The sequence below is a fragment of the Procambarus clarkii genome, chromosome 46 (genome assembly GCF_040958095.1).
Source record: "Procambarus clarkii isolate CNS0578487 chromosome 46, FALCON_Pclarkii_2.0, whole genome shotgun sequence".
In the NCBI taxonomy this organism is placed as follows: domain Eukaryota; kingdom Metazoa; phylum Arthropoda; class Malacostraca; order Decapoda; family Cambaridae; genus Procambarus; species Procambarus clarkii.
In genome coordinates, this window is record NC_091195.1 from 34,119,009 (window position 1) to 34,141,838 (window position 22,830).

At 48.6% G+C, this 22,830-nt stretch overlaps 1 protein-coding gene across 2 annotated transcripts in view; it reads left to right on the forward strand.

The window, feature by feature from the left end:
* LOC123770531 (uncharacterized) overlaps nucleotides 1-22,830 on the forward strand; it is a 187,928-nt gene that overhangs the window by 82,014 nt on the left and 83,084 nt on the right. The window contains exon 4 of one of the 2 annotated variants that reach the window (XR_011222212.1): nucleotides 6,158-7,365. Coding sequence is in view for 1 of the 2 variants with exons in the window: in XM_069301912.1 (XP_069158013.1) it covers nucleotides 6,158-6,312 (155 nt within the window). In the remaining variant the exon portion in view is untranslated. Of the gene's footprint in view, nucleotides 1-6,157; nucleotides 7,919-22,830 lie in introns of those variants that run through there. The other variant, XM_069301912.1, reaches the window with a different exon arrangement.

A 22,830-nucleotide genomic window follows, 5' to 3' on the forward strand; every position in this document is an offset into this window, starting at 1 on the left:
TCATACACCACTCTCCACCACTGTCACACACCACTCTCCACCACTGTCACACACCACTCTCCACCACTGTCACTCACCACTCTCCACCACTGTCACACACCACTCTCCACCACTGTCACACACCACTCTCCACCACTGTCACACACCACTCTCCACCACTGTCACTCACCACTCTCCACCACTGTCACACACCACTCTCCACCACTGTCACACACCACTCTCCACCACTGTCACACATCACTCTCCACCACTGTCACACACCACTCTCCACCACTGTCACACACCACTCTCCACCACTGTCACACACCACTCTCCACCACTGTCACACACCACTCTCCACCACTGTCACACACCACTCTCCACCACTGTCACACACCACTCTCCACCACTGTCACACACCACTCTCCACCACTGTCACACACCACTCTCCACCACTGTCACACACCACTCTCCACCACTGTCACACACCACTCTCCACCACTGTCACACACCACTCTCCACCACTGTCACTCACCACTCTCCACCACTGTCACACACCACTCTCCACCACTGTCACACACCACTCTCCACCACTGTCACACACCACTCTCCACCACTGTCACACACCACTCTCCACCACTGTCACACACCACTCTCCACCACTGTCACTCACCACTCTCCACCACTGTCACACACCACTCTCCACCACTGTCACACACCACTCTCCACCACTGTCACACACCACTCTCCACCACTGCCACACACCACTCTCCACCACTGCCACACACCACTCACCACCACTGTCACACACCACTCTCCACCACTGTCACACACCACTCTCCACCACTCTCCACCACTCTCCACCACTGTCACACACCACTCTCCACCACTGTCACTCACCACTCTCCATCACTGTCACACACCACTCTCCACCACTGTCACACACCACTCTCCATCACTGTCACACACCACTCTCCACCACTGTCACACACCACTCTCCACCACTGTCACACACCACTCTCCACCACTGTCACACACCACTCACCACCACTGTCACACACCACTCTCCACCACTGTCACACACCACTCTCCACCACTGTCACTCACCACTCTCCATCACTGTCACACACCACTCTCCACCACTGTCACACACCACTCTCCACCACTGTCACACACCACTCTCCACCACTGTCACACACCACTCTCCACCACTGTCACACACCACTCACCACCACTGTCACACACCACTCTCCACCACTGTCACACACCACTCTCCACCACTGTCACTCACCACTTTCCATCACTGTCACACACCACTCTCCACCACTGTCACACACCACTCTCCACCACTGTCACACACCACTCTCCACCACTGCCACACACCACTCTCCACCACTGCCACACACCACTCACCACCACTGTCACACACCACTCTCCACCACTGTCACACACCACTCTCCACCACTCTCCACCACTCTCCACCACTGTCACACACCACTCTCCACCACTGTCACTCACCACTCTCCACCACTGTCACACACCACTCTCCACCACTGTCACACACCACTCTCCACCACTGTCACACACCACTCTCCACCACTGTCACACACCACTCTCCACCACTGCCACACACACTGCTCTCCACCACTGCCACGCACCACTCTCCATCACTGTCACACACCGCTCTCCATCACTGTCACACACCACTCTCCACCACTCTCCACCACTGTCACACACCACTCTCCACCACTGTCACACACCACTCTCCACCACTCCCACACACTACTCTCCACCACTGTCACACACCACACTCCACCACTGTCACACACCACTCTCCACCACTGCCACACACCACTCTCCACCACTGTCACACACCACTCTCCACCACTGCCACACACCGCTCTCCACCACTGTCACACACCACTCTCCACCACTGTCACACACCACTCTCCACCACTGCCACACACCACTCTCCACCACTGTCACACACCACTCTCCACCACTGCCACAAACCACTCTCTACCACTGCCACACACCACACTCCACCACTGTCACACACCACTCTCCACCACTCCCAAACACCACTCTCCACCACTATCACAAACCACTCTCCACCACTCCCAAACACCACTCTCCACCACTGTCACATACACTACTCTCCATCACTGTCACACACCACTCTCCACCACTGCCACACACCACTCTCCATCACTGTCACACACCACTCTCCACCACTGTCACACACCACTCTCCACCACTGTCACACACCATTCTCCATCACTGTTACACACCACTCTCCATCACTGTCACACACCACTCTCCATCACTGTCACACACCACTCTCCATCACTGTCACACACCACTCTCCACCACTGTCACACACCACTCTCCATCACTGTCACACACCACTCTCCACCACTGTCACACACCACTCTCCACCACTGTCACACACCACTCTCCACCACTGTCACACACCACTCTCCACCACTGTCACACACCACTCACCACCACTGTCACACACCACTCTCCACCACTGTCACACACCACTCTCCACCACTGTCACTCACCACTCTCCATCACTGTCACACACCACTCTCCACCACTGTCACACACCACTCTCCACCACTGTCACACACCACTCTCCACCACTGTCACACACCACTCTCCACCACTGTCACACACCACTCACCACCACTGTCACACACCACTCTCCACCACTGTCACACACCACTCTCCACCACTGTCACTCACCACTTTCCATCACTGTCACACACCACTCTCCACCACTGTCACACACCACTCTCCACCACTGTCACACACCACTCTCCACCACTGCCACACACCACTCTCCACCACTGCCACACACCACTCACCACCACTGTCACACACCACTCTCCACCACTGTCACACACCACTCTCCACCACTCTCCACCACTCTCCACCACTGTCACACACCACTCTCCACCACTGTCACTCACCACTCTCCACCACTGTCACACACCACTCTCCACCACTGTCACACACCACTCTCCACCACTGTCACACACCACTCTCCACCACTGTCACACACCACTCTCCACCACTGCCACACACACTGCTCTCCACCACTGCCACGCACCACTCTCCATCACTGTCACACACCGCTCTCCATCACTGTCACACACCACTCTCCACCACTCTCCACCACTGTCACACACCACTCTCCACCACTGTCACACACCACTCTCCACCACTCCCACACACTACTCTCCACCACTGTCACACACCACACTCCACCACTGTCACACACCACTCTCCACCACTGCCACACACCACTCTCCACCACTGTCACACACCACTCTCCACCACTGCCACACACCGCTCTCCACCACTGTCACACACCACTCTCCACCACTGTCACACACCACTCTCCACCACTGCCACACACCACTCTCCACCACTGTCACACACCACTCTCCACCACTGCCACAAACCACTCTCTACCACTGCCACACACCACACTCCACCACTGTCACACACCACTCTCCACCACTCCCAAACACCACTCTCCACCACTATCACAAACCACTCTCCACCACTCCCAAACACCACTCTCCACCACTGTCACATACACTACTCTCCATCACTGTCACACACCACTCTCCACCACTGCCACACACCACTCTCCATCACTGTCACACACCACTCTCCACCACTGTCACACACCACTCTCCACCACTGTCACACACCATTCTCCATCACTGTTACACACCACTCTCCATCACTGTCACACACCACTCTCCATCACTGTCACACACCACTCTCCATCACTGTCACACACCACTCTCCACCACTGTCACACACCACTCTCCATCACTGTCACACACCACTCTCCACCACTGTCACACACCACTCTCCACCACTGTCACACACCACTCTCCACCACTGTCACACACCACTCTCCACCACTGTCATTTTAGCTGCTAAAGGAATCATATTTGAAATTAAATTCCTATGGATACCATTACATGTTGGCATCTCAAGGCATGACACTGTTGATATGCTTGCTAAGTCAGCCTGCAGAAAACCAGTGGTAGAAATTGATATGGGTGTTTCATTAGCAGTGACAAAGAGAAAACTTATACAAATATTGCACAACTACCTTCCACCTCCTCCTCTGCACCACTACCCTCCTCCTCAGCACCACTACCCTCCTCCTCCTCTGCACCACTACCCTCCTCCTCTTCTGCACCACTACCCTCCTCCTCCTCTGCACCACTTCCTTCCTCCTCCTCCTCTGCACCACTTCCCTCCTCCTCCTCTGCACCACTACCTCCTCCTCTGCACATCTACCCTCCTCCTCCTTTGCACCACTACCCTCATCCTCTTCCGCACCACTACCCTCCTCCTCCTCTGCACCACCACCCTCCTCCTCCTCCTCCTCTGCACCACAACCCTCCTCCTCCTCTGCACCACAACCCTCCTTCTCCTTGGCACCACTACCCTCCTCCTACTCCTCTGCACCACTACCCTCCTCCTCTTCTGCACCACTACGCTCCTCCTCCTCCTCTGCACCACTACCCTCATCCTTCTCTGCACCACTACCCTCCTCCTCCTCTGCATCACTACCCTTCTTCTCTGCACCACTACCCTCCTCCTCCTCTGCACCACTTCCTTCCTCCTCCTCCTCTGCACCACTTCCTTCCTCCTCCTCCTCCTCTGCACCACTACCCTCCTCCTCCTCTGCACCACTTCCTTCCTCCTCCTCCTCTGCACCACTTCCTTCCTCCTCCTCCTCCTCTGCACCACTACCCTCCTCCTCCTCTGCACATCTACCCTCATCCTCCTCCGCACCCCAACCCTCCTCCTCCTCTGCACCACAACCCTCCTCCTCCTCTGCACCACTACCCTATTCCTCCTCCTCCTCTGCACCACTACCCTTCTCCTTCTCCTTCTCTGCATCACTACCCTCCTCCTCCTCTGCACCACTACCCTCCTCCTCCTCTGCACCACTACCCTCCCCCTCCTCTTCACCACTACCCTCCTCCTCTTCCTCTGCACCACTACCCTCCTCCTCTTCCTCTGCACCACTACCCTCCTCCTCCTCTGCACCACTACCCTCCTCCTCCTCTGCACCACTACCCTCCTGCTCAGCACCACTTCCATCCTTCTTCTCTGCACCACTACCCTCATCTTCCTCTGCACCACTACCCTCCTCTTCCCCCTCTGTACCACTACCTTTCCTCCTCTGCACCATTTCCCCTCCTCTTCCTCTGCACCGCTACCCTCCTCCTCCTCTGCACCACTACTCTCCTCCTCCTCTGAACCACTACCCTCCTCCTCTGCACCACTACCCTCCTCCTCCTCTGCACCGCTACCCTCCTCCTCCTCTGCACCACTTCCCTCCTCCTCCTTTGCACCGCTACCCTCCTCCTCTGCACAACTACCCTACTCTTCCTCTGCACCACTACCCTCCTCCTCCTCTGCACCACTACCCTCCTCTTCCTCTGCACCGCTACCCTCCTCCTCCTCTGCACCACTTCCCTCCTCCTCCTTTGCACCGCTACCCTCCTCCTCTGCACCACTACCCTCCTCCTCTGCACCACTACCCTCCTCTTCCTCTGCACCACTACCGTCCTCCTCCTCCTCTGCACCGCTACTCTCCTCCTCCTCTGCACCGCTACCCTCCTCCTCTGCAGCACAACCCTCCTCCTCCTCTGCACCACTACCGTCCTCCTCCTCCTCTGCACCGCTACTCTCCTCCTCCTCTGCACCGCTACCCTCCTCCTCTGCAGCACAACCCTCCTCCTCCTCTGCACCACAACCCTCCTTCTCCTCTGCACCACGACTCTCCTCCTCCTCCTCTGCACCACTACCCTCCTCCTCTGCACCACAACCCTCCTTCTCCTCTGCACCATTACCCTCCTCCTCCTCTGCACCACTTTCCTCTTCCTCTGTACCACTACCCCTCTTTTTCCTCTGCACCATTACCCTCCTCCTCCTCTGCAACTCTACCATCCTTCTCCTCTTCCTTAAGAGATGGATGTGAGGAGTAGCCAGGTGTGTGCTTCAGTTTTCACTTTCATCTGTAGGTGTGGGTGGGGAGAGTAGCCAGGTGTGAGCTTTAATGTTCCCTCTCATCTACAGGTGTGGGTGTGGAGAGTAGCCAGGTGTGAGCCTCAATGTTCCCTCTCTACAGGTGTGGGTGTGGAGAGTCTCCTGCGAGGACTTCACCGGAGGGGCGTCACTGGTGATGAACTTTGGATTTGGATCCAGGACAGTCAGGAGCAAAAGAAGTGCCTCCAAGAGCTCGGTGCGTCGTTTAACAATTTTAATAATGTTGAAATATGGTAAATTGTTGAGACCAGCCTCACGAGACCAATAATGTACAAGGACACATCTACGAGGAGCTGGTTGTTGAGGCCAGCCTCACGAGACCAATAATGTACAAGGACACATCTACGAGGAGCTGGTTGTTGAGACCTGCCTCACGAGACCAATAATGTACAAGGACACATCTACGAGGAGCTGGTTGTTGAGACCTGCCTCACGAGACCAATAATGTACAAGGACACATCTACGAGGAGCTGGTTGTTGAGACCAGCCTCACGAGACCAATAATGTACAAGGACACATCTACGAGGAGCTGGTTGTTGAGACCAGCCTCACGAGACCAATAATGTACAAGGACACATCTACAAGGAGCTGGTTGTTGAGACCAGCCTCACGAGACCAATAATGTACAAGGACACATCTACGAGGAGCTGGTTGTTGAGACCAGCCTCACGAGACCAATAATGTACAAGGACACATCTACAAGGAGCTGGTTGTTGAGACCAGCCTCACGAGACCAATAATGTACAAGGACACATCTACAAGGAGCTGGTTGTTGAGACCAGCCTCACGAGACCAATAATGTACAAGGACACATCTACAAGGAGCTGGTTGTTGAGACCAGCCTCACGAGACCAATAATGTACAAGGACACATCTACAAGGAGCTGGTTGTTGAGACCAGCCTCACGAGACCAATAATGTACAAGGACACATCTACAAGGAGCTGGTTGTTGAGACCAGCCTCACGAGACCAATAATGTACAAGGACACATCTACAAGGAGCTGGTTGTTGAGACCAGCCTCACGAGACCAATAATGTACAAGGACACATCTACAAGGAGCTGGTTGTTGAGACCTGCCTCACGAGACCAATAGACACATTTTGACAAGGACACGTCTAGGAGTACCTCGCTGGAACTGTTACCACTGGCGGCCTTGTTTTATTTGTTTATTTTGTTTTTGTTTTGAAGTTATCACGCGCATGCTGACGGTATGGAGGTTTTATTGTATGCTGAAGGTATGAATAAGTTTTGATATCCTGGTGGTATGAATGAGTTTTAGTATTTTGGTGGTATGAATGAGTTTTGGAATACACATTGCATGAGTAACTTTTGGTATGTAATTTATATATTAGCATTTTCTACAATTTATTATCAATCTGACTTTCTCTTAATTGTATATTGGATTACTATTATTAGTTTTGGTTGTTTATTTGTTAAGAAATCTTTGCTTTTGTAACATTTTTAGTATTTTAGGCATTAAGAATTGTTGTCTGACTTAACCTTATTATTCTCAAGATCAAGCAGAAGCATATATACACCTTTGTTATTGTAAGTTGCTTAATGTACAACTATATACACTAAGTTTCCTACTGTAACTTACTATAATGCATTAAGCAGCTTACTGTATATGAACGTTAATATTATCTGTATCCTATCGAATACGTCCTCTAATACAGTTGCTAGCCTTCTGTGCGCTTACTTTATTACAGTAAGTACTTTCTTTTACAAGTACTTTAATACAGTAAGCAGCTTACTGTTCAAGTAGTTTAATACAGCAAATATCCGTCTGTACACTTATATGTACAATTTCTTTAGTAAAGAGACTACCATATATACACCACCTTTGATAGTGTACATAGCCTATTTCCGTTCCCTTCAATACAGTAAGTAACCTATTGTACACTTTTTCTTAATTTTAAGTAGCTTATTGTATATTTTCTATAGGAGAGTATTGCAAGTACTTAAAGTACTAAATTAAATACATGCATTATCTGAAATAGAGTAACATATTAGTTTAAACAATTTAAACACTTATATTTTCACTCATTCTCTGAGGCCTATTGTTTTGGAGGTATTAACTTGCTACTGGTATATGATATGACTTTTTCAACAGAAACAGAGTAAGACAAATCCGAGTGGTAAACGTTGCCAATGGTCCTCAGGACTCTGGCCTGAGACCTGTCTTGTTTACCGTATATATAAACCATGTAGATACAACACTCAAGTGCAACATTACCATAGTTGTCAATGGTCCTCAGGACTCTGGCCTGAGACCTGTCTTGTTTACCGTATATATAAACCATGTTGATACAACACTCAAGTGCAACATTACCATAGTTGTCAATGGTCCTCAGGACTCTGGCCTGAGACCTGTCTTGTTTACCGTATATATAAACCATGTAGATAACAAAAAAAAATCTTAATAAATTAAGAAAAACTTAAAATCGTTACAAGAAGACATAGGCTTTTAAAATTTAACAAAAGATTTGCATATGCTGGTCAAAACTGTCTATGCCAAGTTTAATATTACTTTGGCTTACTTTAAATGACTGGAGAGGAAAGTCTCATTTTGATAATTTTCTCACTGATGATGACCTAACTGGTCACATCTGAGGGTATAAGATTCCGTGATTGTGACAACCTATCCTGACATTTTCCTCTCATAGACACCTTCACTATACCTCACTATCAAACTATTGCTGCTGACAGTGAGAACAGTAACCAACCTTAAAACATTTAAACTGGGAGAAAGTCACTATTGCTGACCTAGAAAAGCTTAAAGTGTCTGTTTAACAGAAAACTTGATAATATTCATTTATCAATTATTGCAACTGTTAACACAAATCTTCAGTGTAATATCCATCAAAACAGTTTCAATTACTCATTTTCCATCTGTCATGTCAGTGTTAGTTAAGGAAGGGGAGAGAGAATCCTTCTAAAAAACAAATAGAAGAAGTATGCCTGGTTGGAATTGTCACGTTAAAGAATTCCAAATTATATCTATCATTGGGATAACCTGTGGCAAGATGCTGGGTGTCCCAGAGATGGCTGGGATACTCTGTAGCAAGATGCTGGGTGCCCCATAGATGGCTGCCTGTCCCAGAGGTAAGATGCTGGGTGCCCCAGAGATGGCTGGGATACCCTGAGGCAATATGCTGGGTGTCCCAGAGATGGCTGGGATACACTGTGGCAAGATGCTGGGTGTCCCAGAGATGGCTGCTCTTATGATCTCAGCCTGCAGGAGAAACGAGTCTCCCTCCTTGAGAGTTATTCAGCAAGCCTGACCTAACTAGAAGGTCTAGCAAATATTGAGGTGATAACCCATATGAAAAATGGTATGGTGGATTCAATGAACAATTTAAGATTATGGGCAGTGAAGAAGGAAACATATAGATGACTGGCTAGGAGATGTGGACATTTTGCTGGAGGCGTGAGGCTTGCTTCTGGAGGGGCTTTGACCTCACTTGAGTGCCAGACATCGCAGGGGAAAGCTGCGCTCCGTTTGAGCTCCCGTCAGAAGGGAACCCCTAGTGATATATCTCGAAGAGAAGAGAAGTGTGTAGACGTGCCAGCTGTGGAATTGAGCTGAGAACGTTGTGGTCTCAAGTCTTGGACGGCGAGGAGAGTTTAATAAGCTGCTCAGAGGCATTTTCGTGGGCTGTGTGGAGCGCCCTGACCAGACGCCGTCAGAGGGAAAGCGCCCTCGACCTTATAATCTGTGGTAAGCACGATATACGCCAGTTCATAGTGATTGCTTGTAGTGGGTCGTGTGCCCAGCGACAGTAGCGATGTTTATTTATAAGTGAGACATGTTTTAATAAGGCAGAAAGCCTGAAATAGGAGAGTGAAGAGGGAGGAACACGGAGCGACGTCCGTCCCCTCTGAGCTCTGACTGGCGACTGAGGGAGCCCGGCTCCTGACGGAGGAAGACCCTCCCAGCGAGTGAGGACCGCTGCCAGGCGAGGTGGAGTATAGACCCGCCCAAAACGGGGGAGTCCACTCTCACTGTATGTAGAGGACAGATAGAGGTTGGAGACAAACATATTGTGTGAATTTTTGTTTATGTGTTGAAGGGGAAACATTTTATTGGAGTGTCGATGGGTTGCAGGTTTGTCTTTGGGGAAGAAGTTGCTGAGAACTTCGAAGCCAGCAGATAAAGTAGCTGATGAGACTCCAAGGTAGTGGAGCAGAGGACCTCGAGCTGTGAGGAGAAGCAGCAGTGAAGAGGAGTGTCACGTGCTTCTATAGAGGTGGAGAAGCACCATAGTTGCTCGAGGAAACTTCATGGTGTAGCAGCCAAGAGAGCTGTGGAGGACCCTAGCAGAAGGGTGAAGCACCGTAGTTGCTCAAGGAAACTTCATGATAGCAGCCTGGAGGAGCTGCAGAGGATCCTGGTAGTGAAGCCCGGAAGAACCTAAGGATATTAGGGTAGTGAACTTCCAGAGGTGGAAGGGGAAGTTCTGGTGGATTACTTATAGGGAGTTGATAGTGTTTGGTTGTCATTAGCGTGCAAGACGCAGTGAGAGGTGAGTGACTGTTGGCATTCTTATGTCAAGGAGTGTTTTACACTGAAGTTTAGAGTTACAGCCGTAGGGTGGATTATCTACAGATGTATGGCGTTCTAGGACTGATAGAGTGATCGATTGATCATTGTTGTGTATCAATGAACATTTATACTGATATATGTTATTGCATTCAAATGCTGATTTTCTATATATATATTATCTTGCTGGTGGTGCAACAGTGTATGTAGACTTGATCAACTTGAGGAGGTTGATAGTATCAGGTGGTGAACCAGGAGATAGGATACCACTTGATAAGCTGATAATAGAGTTCTGATGGTGTTGGAGTGCAACCTGATTGTGATATTATAGAGTATAGGATTCATTATTATTATATGTGTGTATGTATCGTGTATGTGCTTTGTCCAGTAAATGTATCCCAATTTGCTGGTGTTTGCCCTTGTCCTAGTGAGGCTTCCCAAAAAGTAGTAAAGAAGGAGAGAGAGAGAGAGAAAGAACCAAGAACCACAGCTGTGGACAGGGTAGAAGGTAATACTAGTAAGTCATAGGGGATTGAGGGGATCACATCTGATAAGGAGAGAGTGGGGAGTCACAGCGGCTCGAGTGGGTGTGTGCACGTGACAACGAGGCTAAGTGTTGGAGCCGCATCCCCTAAACGTGTGACGTTGAGCCCCTCTCCAAGAGCCAGAAGCGCCAAGGGTGATCTAGTATAAACACTCTACCGAGTTGTGGGTTGGGTTGTCCATAGAGAAGGATCAACGACGACAACATCAACCAACCCACAGACTATAATAAAATTTGGGGCCTGTGTCCGGGAGAGTGAACTGACACACCCACACCCTGTCCAAGAGTGGATTTGTACACCCCTTGTGGAAATAGATAAACTGTGTGACTGCTGGTGTATATTCTCTCTCTTGGGAAGACTCACAGGACAAAGATGGATAAGGTGCAAGCGTTTGTGGAGTCAGGCAAGCCTGAGGACTTGGAAGGTTGCACGAGGGATCAATTGAAACAAATAGCAGAAAAATGTGGCATCAGGTTGAAAGCATCTAAAGTAGCTGGGATGAAGGATGAGATCCTGAGGCAGTTAAGAGCCAAAAATGAAGCGGCAGAGCAAGGAGCCCAAAAAGGAGCTGAAAGTGGAAAGGAGGATGATGGGCAGGATGAAGTGAGATCCCAGGGATCGAGTAGGAGCAGCAAGAGTAGCCGCAGTGGCAGGAGTAGCCGAAATAGGAGCTTGGAGAGATTCCAGTTAGAGCTCCAGATGCAGCAACAACGAGAGGACAAGGAGAGACAATTCCAGCTGGAAAAGATGAAACTGGAACTCCAGATGAAACATGAAGCCGAGAAGGAAAAAGAGAAAACCAGACTGGAAATAGAAAAAGAGAAAGCAAGACTAGAGGTGGAGAAAGAAAAAGAGAAAACCAGAGTAAGAGAACTGGAGTTGGAACAGGAGAAAGAAAAAGAGAAAACCAGAGCAAGAGAACTGGAGTTGGAACAGGAGAAAGAAAAAGAAAAAGCCCAGGTCGAAAAAGAAAAAGAGAGAACAAAACAAATGCAGATAGAAGCGAACAGAACCTTGGCTGAGCAAAGGATTGAACCTGGGTTGCCAGAGAGCACCACCCAGTTATCACACCCACCAGATGTTAGGGTTAGGGAGAAGGACATTCCCTTGTTTGTTCCCGAAGAGGCAGAGAGCTTCTTCGAGCATTTTGAAAAAGTAGCCAGTATCAAGGAGTGGCCACCGGAGGAATGGGCCCAGCTGGTTCAGTTAAGATTGACCGGTGCAGCCAGGGAGGCATACACCCAATTGTCACTGGAAGAGTGCCAGGATTATGCCACAGTAAAGAGCAGCATATTGCGCTCGTTTCAGTTAACCCCAGAAGCTTATAGGAAGCGCTTCAGAGAGATGATCAAAGTTGGAGCGTGTACGTTTGCTGAGACAGCAAGAGATCTGGAAAGACGATTCCAGAAGTGGATTGAGGCTGCTGGATTTGGATCTTACGCAGACCTGAAGCAACTGATGTTCATGGAGAAGTTCTTGGAGATGATGCAACCCGAAACAAAGTTCAAGATCCAAGAAGCAGGGATATTGGAGGTGAAAGATGCCGCAGATAGGGCGGATATGATTACTGAAGCATACAAGAGCTTGAGGGAGAACAGAGTGAGAAGCGAGGCGAGACGCAGCAATGGCAGATCCAATGGAGTCTGGGGAGGAAGAAATTATGAGAGACCCAGAAGAGTCTGGGGTGAGAAAAATTTTGATAAATGGGCAGATAAAAGTAAGTACCCTAAAACTCAGAAGAGTAGGTCGCGCACTTCGTCTGAAAGTGAAGATGGAGGAGCAAAACGAGAAACTTATCGTTATCCAGGAAATCAAGAGTCCAGTAAAGCTCCACAGAGTACGAGTAGTACGTCTGGCCCGAGGAACTCCAATACGAGTGGGCAGAGTCAGAGCTACTCTGGTACATATAGAAGAGACTTTTCCCAGATGAGATGTTACAATTGTAACGGATTGGGTCACGTGATGCGAGATTGTCGGCAGGGCAAGAGAATTGTGACCCTGGCCATGTGTGACCCCCGAAGTAAATATACTAATGTGTTCCGAGACAAACCACAGAAGGTGAACTTAGTGAACGAGAGGTATAGGCCGTTCATGAGCAAAGGTTGGATCAGAATAGGAAGCCAACCTGAGGTAGAAGTTGGTATCTTAAGAGATACCGGAGCTAATCAGAGCTTGATTACGAGAAGCCTGATTGGGAATGATCGACGGTTAGCTGGCAGGAGTAAGATGAGAGTATATGGGTTATTGTCGGAGAGTGACATGCCCGTTTGTACTGTCCAGCTAAGGTCGGAATATGTGTCGGCAGAGGTGATGTTGGGAGTGTGCCCCGACATACCTGTTCCAGGAGTCCAAGTGATCCTGGGGAATGACTTGTGCGGGACAAAGGTGTTGCCGAGAGTCGTAGCGGAGACTGTGCCAGAGGAGTGCCCAGAAGGCCACGGCACGGGTGGGACACCTGAGAGTGTGAACCTGACTGACATCCGAGGAGATGAGTCAGGAGACCGCCAAGCCATTGAAAACCCTGTCTCGGTAGTAATGAAGGCAGAGGTGGCCGACGAGGGAGACGCTGGAGAAGATGAGACAGTGTCGATTAAACCGGTAGAAGATATCGATGTAGAAATAGCCTGGCTGTTTGATGAAGGTCCAGCCCAGGAGAATGAAGTCTCGGTGAGGTCGAAAGTGAAGATGGCCCAGCCGAAGAAGAATACTGTGAAGAGAGTTGACCTGAGTAAAGCCCAGACTGCTGAAATTAAGAGCCGGAAGGTGAATGCAACTGTGCTGAGTAGGAATGAGGAAGGATGTGGACAGACTGAGGACGGGAGTAGAGCGTCGAGTGGTCCACGAGCACAGAGGCATATGGATAGTAGAGTTAAGTTGTGGGAGATGTCGAGAGTTGACATGTTTCGCAGAAAACGTGGAGGAAAGATAGTGAAGAAAAGTAATAGCCGAGAAAATGAAAGGAGAGGAGACAGTATGTGTGGAAAGATGCTTGCGAGCACTCTAGGAGAGGTAGAGCGACATGTACGGTCGAGTGCTGTTGGATGTAGTACAGAGCTCGAAGAAACTTTTAGGGAACGAAGAAGAGTCGAAGGAGAAGAAATGGAGTGGTATAGAAGTGAAAAGTGTGGGAAGAGGATGATGATGCAAGCATGGAGGAATAGAAGAAAGCCGAGGACTCGATGGAAGTCAAACAGGATGAGGTCTCGGATAAATGAGGAGACAAAAGGGAGGATCGTCGGTGAAGACGAGGGAGTGAAGTGTGATGACAGGAGACGGAAGTATAATGGCAGTAGATGGAATTGTGAAGGCGACAGAGGAGGTACAGACAATAGATGTCTGACTCTGGACGTGAAGAGAAGAAGACGAGGTAACGGAGGGTGGAAACAATAAGTAGAGTGGACCAATGGATTGCAGGCGTCCAAGGAGGACAGCCTAGCCAAGAGGCGCCAGAGAAGTCAAATCGTTTGTGAGAAGATCATATTTCTGGCGAGTTGTGAGCCAGATGTTGCAAGGCGCATCGAACTAATTGTAGACTCCTAAGGGAGTATATGGGGTGAAGAACGAGACAGTGTGGTGGCGGATGTATTATCCCGAGCTTTGCCACTGGAATAACTCTCAAAAATAAGGGGAGGGGAGTGTTATGATCTCAGCCTGCAGGAGAAACGAGTCTCCCTCCTTGAGAGTTATTCAGCAAGCCTGACCTAACTAGAAGGTCTAGCAAATATTGAGGTGATAACCCATATGAAAAATGGTATGGTGGATTCAATGAACAATTTAAGATTATGGGCAGTGAAGAAGGAAACATATAGATGACTGGCTAGGAGATGTGGACATTTTGCTGGAGGCGTGAGGCTCGCTTCTGGAGGGGCTTTGACCTCACTTGAGTGCCAGACATCGCAGGGGAAAGCTGCGCTCCGTTTGAGCTCCCGTCAGAAGGGAACCCCTAGTGATATATCTTGAAGAGAAGAGAAGTGTGTAGACGTGCCAGCTGTGGAATTGAGCTGAGAACGTTGTGGTCTCAAGTCTTGGACGGCGAGGAGAGTTTAATAAGCTGCTCAGAGGCATTTTCGTGGGCTGTGTGGAGCGCCCTGACCAGACGCCGTCAGAGGGAAAGCGCCCTCGACCTTATAATCTGTGGTAAGCACGATATACGCCAGATCATAGTGATTGCTTGTAGTGGGTCGTGTGCCCAGCGACAGTAGCGATGTTTATTTATAAGTTAGACATGTTTTAATAAGGCAGAAAGCCTGAAATAGGAGAGTGAAGAGGGAGGAACACGGAGCGACGTCCGTCCCCTCTGAGCTCTGACTGGTGACTGAGGGAGCCCGGCTCCTGACGGAGGAAGACCCTCCCAGCGAGTGAGGACCGCCGCCAGGCGAGGTGGAGTATGGACCCGCCCAAAACGGGGGAGTCCACTCTCACTGTATGTAGAGGAAAGATAGAGGTTGGAGACAAACATATTGTGTGAATTTTTGTTTATGTGTTGAAGGGGAAACATTTTATTGGAGTGTCAATGGGTTGCAGGTTTGTCTTTGGGGAAGAAGTTGCTGAGAACTTCGAAGCCAGCAGATAAAGTAGCTGATGAGACTCCAAGGTAGTGGAGCAGAGGACCTCGAGCTGTGAGGAGAAGCAGCAGTGAAGAGGAGTGTCACGTGCTTCTGTAGAGGTGGAGAAGCACCATAGTTGCTCGAGGAAACTTCATGGTGTAGCAGCCAAGAGAGCTGTGGAGGACCCTAGCAGAAGGGTGAAGCACCGTAGTTGCTCAAGGAAACTTCATGATAGCAGCCTGGAGGAGCTGCAGAGGATCCTGGTAGTGAAGCCCGGAAGAACCTAAGGATATTAGGGTAGTGAACTTCCAGAGGTGGAAGGGGAAGTTCTGGTGGATTACTTATAGGGAGTTGATAGTGTTTGGTTGTCATTAGCGTGCAAGACGCAGTGAGAGGTGAGTGACTGTTGGCATTCTTATGTCAAGGAGTGTTTTACACTGAAGTTTAGAGTTACAGCCGTAGGGTGGATTATCTACAGATGTATGGCGTTCTAGGACTGATAGAGTGATCGATTGATCATTGTTGTGTATCAATGAACATTTATACTGATATATGTTATTGCATTCAAATGCTGATTTTCTATATATATATTATCTTGCTGGTGGTGCAACAGTGTATGTAGACTTGATCAACTTGAGGAGGTTGATAGTATCAGGTGGTGAACCAGGAGATAGGATACCACTTGATAAGCTGATAATAGAGTTCTGATGGTGTTGGAGTGCAACCTGATTGTGATATTATAGAGTATAGGATTCATTATTATTATATGTGTGTATGTATCGTGTATGTGCTTTGTCCAGTAAATGTATCCCAATTTGCTGGTGTTTGCCCTTGTCCTAGTGAGGCTTCCCAAAAAGTAGTAAAGAAGGAGAGAGAGAGAGAGAAAGAACCAAGAACCACTGCTGTGGACAGGGTAGAAGGTAATACTAATAAGTCATAGGGGATTGAGGGGATCACATCTGATAAGGAGAGAGTGGGGAGTCACAGCGGCTCGAGTGGGTGTGTGCACATGACAACGAGGCTAAGTGTTGGAGCCGCATCCCCTAAACGTGTGACGTTGAGCCCCTCTCCAAGAGCCAGAAGCGCCAAGGGTGATCTAGTATAAACACTCTACCGAGTTGTGGGTTGGGTTGTCCATAGAGAAGGATCAACGACGACAACATCAACCAACCCACAGACTATAATACTGCCTCTCCCAGACCACACCAAAAACTAGTGCTCTAACCATCATACTATTTACAGGATTAAAGACAAAACAAATATTATACAATCAAAGGATTTTTGATTGCCTTTAAAGACAAAAGTTTTTTTGAATTTTGAGAAGAAATAATAAAGTTGTGCGAGAGTAAGGAACGTCATGGAAGATTGCTCTGTGCCTGTATTACATGTAATACTCTCAGAGATAAGTATTCTACACTATACAGTAGAGCTGTATACAGGACACGAGACTGAACCTGACCTTACTACAGTTCTCTGTTAGATCTGTTTACATTTGGTCACTAATGTTTTAAAATTGAAATCATTTAATTTCAAAATGTATTTCTTGTTTTGAAATTAAAATAAATTTATTGAGGTATAAATTACACACGTAGAGTTGAAGCAGCTCAAGCTATTCTCACACCGTCCAGTCCAACGTGTTCATATTTACCTGAATTTGCCTGAGGGCCACTATCTCTCGAGTGGCCTCGACAAGGACAGAAAGCCGAAGGCTTGTCAAATGTTCCCCCACTTGTCCTGATGATTTTATCTGTTTGGATCTTAAATTGTAGCAGTGTTTTGACATTTACGGCTACGGCGGGTAGGCGGTTCCATGGGTTTATAATGAAAACATCACCTTTCTTCTGTCCTAAATTGTGTCTTGTTGAGCTTAAAACCGTTGGTACTTGTTTATGTTACATCTGACCTTCTGAAGAAGTGGTCTGGATCAACAAATTCTTCAATATTTTAAGTTTCGATGAGATCAGCCTTGTCATGTCTGGTTTGCTGTGTTGTTAACCCTGTAAACCCTCAACTATTCCTCGTATGGGAGCCCACTTAGTTCATGAATGATTTTTCTCGCCCGGTGTTGAACTTTTTCTTAAGCAGATGTGCCTTTCTGAAGCTGAGGTCTCCATGTTTGGACACAATAATACAAGCACCAGAGATTTATAATGTTGAATAGCTACTCTATTTTCCCTGATATCAAAGTTACGTCTGACTATTCCTAGGACATGGTTGGCTTGTTTTACTGCAGCTTCCACTTGTTGAGCAACTTTTACTGCTTTGTGAATTCTGACTCCAAGGTCCTTCTTCATCAACCTCCTGCAAGGTAATATTTTTTATTTGATAGTTGTGCTGTGCAATGTTATGCCCCACATGCAAGGTCTTGGCATTTTTCGATATTAAAGAGCATCTGCCAATCCTCTGACACTTGTGGAGTTCATGAAGATCGCTTTGTAAGGCCTCAATATAATGTTCACTCCCTACTTTACCAAAAATCTTAGCGTCATCTTCAATTTTATTAATATGCTCGGTAAAATTCTATTTTATGTCAGTGATGTATATGACAAAAATGGTTGGCCCAAAATGGAACCTTGCGGTACTCCACTCATCACATTTCTTCAGTTAGAGTTATTTCCGTTTAGAACGACACTTTGCTTTCTTTGTTTTAATCATTGTGTTATCCATTCTAGTGAGACATACACCAACGGTGGCCTTGTGTGAGACATACACCAACGGTGGCCTTGTGTGAGACATACACCAACGGTCACCTTGTGTGAGACATACACCAACGGTCACCTTGTGTGAGACATACACCAACGGTCACCTTGTGTGAGACATACACCAACGGTCACCTTGTGTGAGACATACACCAACGGTCACCTTGTGTGAGACATACACCAACGGTCACCTTGTGTGAGACATACACCAACGGTGGCCTTGTGTGAGACATACACCAACGGTCACCTTGTGTGAGACATACACCAACGGTGGCCTTGTGTGAGACATACATCAACGGTGGCCTTGTGTGAGACATACACCAACGGTCCCCTTGTGTGAGACATACACCAACGGTCCCCTTGTGTGAGACATACACCGACGGTCACCTTGTGTGAGACATACACCAACGGTGGCCTTGTGTGAGACATACACCAACGGTGGCCTTGTGTGAGACATACACCAACGATCCCCTTGTGTGAGACATACACCAACGGTCGCCTTGTGTGAGGCATACACCAACGGTCACCTTGTGTGAGACATACACCAACGGTCACCTTGTGTGAGACATACACCAACGGTCACCTTGTGTGAGACATACACCAACGGTCACCTTGTGTGAGACATACACCAACGGTCACCTTGTGTGAGACATACACCAACGGTCACCTTGTGTGTGACATACACCAACGGTCACCTTGTGTGAGACATACACCAACGGTCACCTTGTGTGAGACATACACCAACGGTCACCTTGTGTGAGACATACACCAACGGTCACCTTGTGTGAGACATACACCAACGAGGACACCGAGGGAAAGTGCCTCCTTCACTTTTACTGCAACACAGACAACGATAAACTCCCGATACTTAGAAGTAACTTCCATAATAATGCTGAAGCAATTGATAAGAAAGATAATGAAACAGCTGATGAAAATAATGAGGAGGCAAGTTCTGTGAATAAAGATGAATCTATTGAAGAGATTGTTGAGGAAATACTCTGTGTGAATAGTGACGCAATAATTAAGGTACAGACTGACGGCCAAAAGGCATAGGAAGAGTTGCAGGAGGAACAGAAGGTTTTGATATAGCAATTTGTAAATCTTAAACAAACATTATAAAATACACGTACAGGCTCCCCGCAGATGCTCATGCAGGTGCTCATGAGAGGGATGCTAGTGCTCATGAGAGAGATGCAGGTGCTCATGAGAGAGATGCAGGTGCTCATGAGAGGGATGCAGGTGCTCATGGGAGTGATGCAGGTGCTCATGACAGGAATGCAGGTGCTCATGAGAGGGATGCAGGTGCTCATGAGAGGGATGCAGGTGCTCATGAGAGTGATGCAGATGCTCATGAGAGTGATGCAGGTGCTCATGAGAGTGATGCAGGTGCTCATGTGAGGGATGCAGGTGCTCATGAGAGTGATGCAGGTGCTCATGTGAGGGATGCAGGTGCTCATGAGAATGATGCAGATGCTCATGAGAGTGATGCAGGTGCTCATGTGAGGGATGCAGGTGCTCATGAGAGGGATGCAGGTGCTCATGTGAGGGATGTAGGTGCTCATGAGAGGGATGCAGGCGCTCATGAGGATGATGCTGGTGCACATGAAAGGGATGCAGGTGCTCATGACAGGGATGCAGGTGCTCATGACAGGGATGCAGGTGCTCATGAGAGAGATGCAGGTGCTCACGAGAGTGATACAGGGGTTCATGTGAGGGATGCAGGTGCTCGTGAGAGGGATGCTGGTGCTCATGAGAGGGATGCAGGTGCTCATGAGAGTGATGCTGGTGCTCATGAGAGTGATGCATTTGCTCATGAGAGGGATGCAGGTGCTCATGGGAGGGATGCAGGTGTTCATGAGAGGGATGCAGGCGCTCATGAGGATGATGCTGGTGCTCATGAGAGGGATGCAGGTGCTCATGGGAGTGATGCTGGTGCTCATGAGAGTGATGCAGGTGCTCATGAGAGGGATGCAGGTGCTCATGAGAGGGATGCAGGTGCTCATGAGAGGGATGCAGGTGCTCATGAGAGGGATGCAGGTGTTCATGAGAGGGATGCAGGTGTTCATGAGAGGGATGCAGGTGCTCATGAGAGGGATGCAGGTGCTCATGGGAGGGATGCAGGTGTTCATGAGAGGGATGCAGGCGCTCATGAGGATGATGCTGGTGCTCATGAGAGGGATGCAGGTGCTCATGGGAGTGATGCTGGTGCTCATGAGAGTGATGCAGGTGCTCATGAGAGGGATGCAGGTGCTCATGAGAGGGATGCAGGTGCTCATGAGAGGGATGCAGGTGCTCATGAGAGGGATGCAGGCGCTCATGAGGATGATGCTGGTGTTCATGAGGATGATGCTGGTGCTCATGGGAGGGATGCAGGTGCTCATGGGAGTGATGCTAGTGCTCATATGAGTGATGCAGGTGCTCATGAGAGTGATGCTGGTGCTCATGAGAGTGATGCAGGTGCTCATGAGAGGGATGCAGGTGCTCATGAGAAGGATGCAGGTGCTCATGAGAGGGATGCTGGTGCACATGAAAGGGATGCAGGTGCTCATGACAGGGATGCAGGTGCTCATGACAGGAATGCAGGTGCTCATGAGAGGGATGCAGGTGCTCATGAGAGGGATGCAGGTGCTCATGAGAGTGATGCAGGTGCTCATGGGAGGGATGCAGGTGCTCATGAGAGGGAAGCTGGTGCTCATAAGAGTGATGCAGGTGCTCATGGGAGGGATGCAGGTGCTCATGAGAGGGATGCAGGTGCTCATGAGAGTGATGCAGGTGCTCATGAGAGTGATGCTGGTGCTCATGAGAGTGATGCAGGTGCTCATGAGAGGGATGCAGGTGCTCACGAGAGGGATGCAGGTGCTCATGAGAGGGATGCAGGGGCTCATGAGAGGGATGCAGGTGCTCATGATAGTGATGCACGTGCTCATGAGAGTGATGCAGGTGCTCATGAGAGGGATGCAGGTGCTCATGAGAGGGATGCAGGTGCTCATGAGAGGGATGCAGGTGCTCATGATAGTGATGCACGTGCTCATGAGAGTGATGCAGGTGCTCATGAGAGGGATGCAGGTGCTCATGAGATGGATGCAGGTGCTCATGAGAGTGATGCAGGTGCTCATGAGAGTGATGCTGGTGCTCATGAGAGTGATGCAGGTGCTCATGAGAGGGATGCAGGTGCTCATGGGAGGGATGCAGGTGCTCATGAGAGGGATGCAGGTGCTCATGAGAGTGATGCAGGTGCTCATGGGAGGGATGCAGGTGCTCATGGGAGGGATGCTGGTGCTCATGGGAGGGATGCAGGTGCTCATGAGAGGGATGCAGGTGCTCATGAGAGGGATGCAGGTGCTCATGAGAGGGATGCTGGTTCTCATGAGAGGGATGCAGGTGCTCATGAGAGGGATGCAGGTGCTCATGTGAGGGATGCAGGTGCTCATGAGAGGGATGCAGGTGCTCATGAGTGGGATGCAGGTGCTCATGAGAGTGATGCTGGTGCACATGAGAAGGATGCAGGTGCTCATGAGAGGGATGCTGGTGCTCATGAGAAGGATGCAGGTGCTCATGGGAGGGATGCTGGTGCTCATGAGAAGGATGCAGGTGCTCATGAGAGGGATGAGGTGAAGGACCACTCAGAATGGGGTAAAGAGGTTGATGATGATTGTGACCTCTGGGAGCTTTTAAAGAAAAGGGTTGGCTGAGGTGTAAGGGTGATTGTGGTGGAAATGTATCTAGGTTGAATGGCATGAGAGGCGTGTTTCTGTCGATGTCAGTGCATGATGAGGAGGTAAAGGGTGGGTGGACAGGAGCAGCAGGTGTAGATAGAACTGGTGATCTCAAGTAGTATATTCCTGGGTGAGCATTGCCTGTTGTAAAAACGTTTTCTGTGGTGTGCAGAGAACCCTCCGCGTAGGCAGGGGAACTATGGAAGATGTACCTGCTGAATGATATGGGAAAAGTGAGGAGTGTTCCATGGTACAAATACTGGGGAGCCCCTATGAGTGAAGGTGGAACATGGATGACAGAGAGCTTCTGGTGTTCAAGATACATTGGAACATTTTCAACAAATACACGGATGTTTCCTTGGCAATGGAACATAGCAAGAGTTCTCAGAAACACTGTGCTTATTATGGCTTTACATCTTACATGTATAGAGTTCTTACCACTTTAGGCATATTATATAGTAGCTCTATCTAGATATCAAACATTCTGCTTGTAACTCATTTTGTATGTATGGACTTTTCCTAAAATAAACTACTATTATTATTATTATTATTATTATTATTATTATTATTATTATTATTATTATTATTATTATTATTATTATTATTATTATTATTATTATTGTTGTTATTATTGTTGTTATTATTATTATTATTATTATTATTATTGTTATTAATTACAATTATTATTAATATTATTATTAATA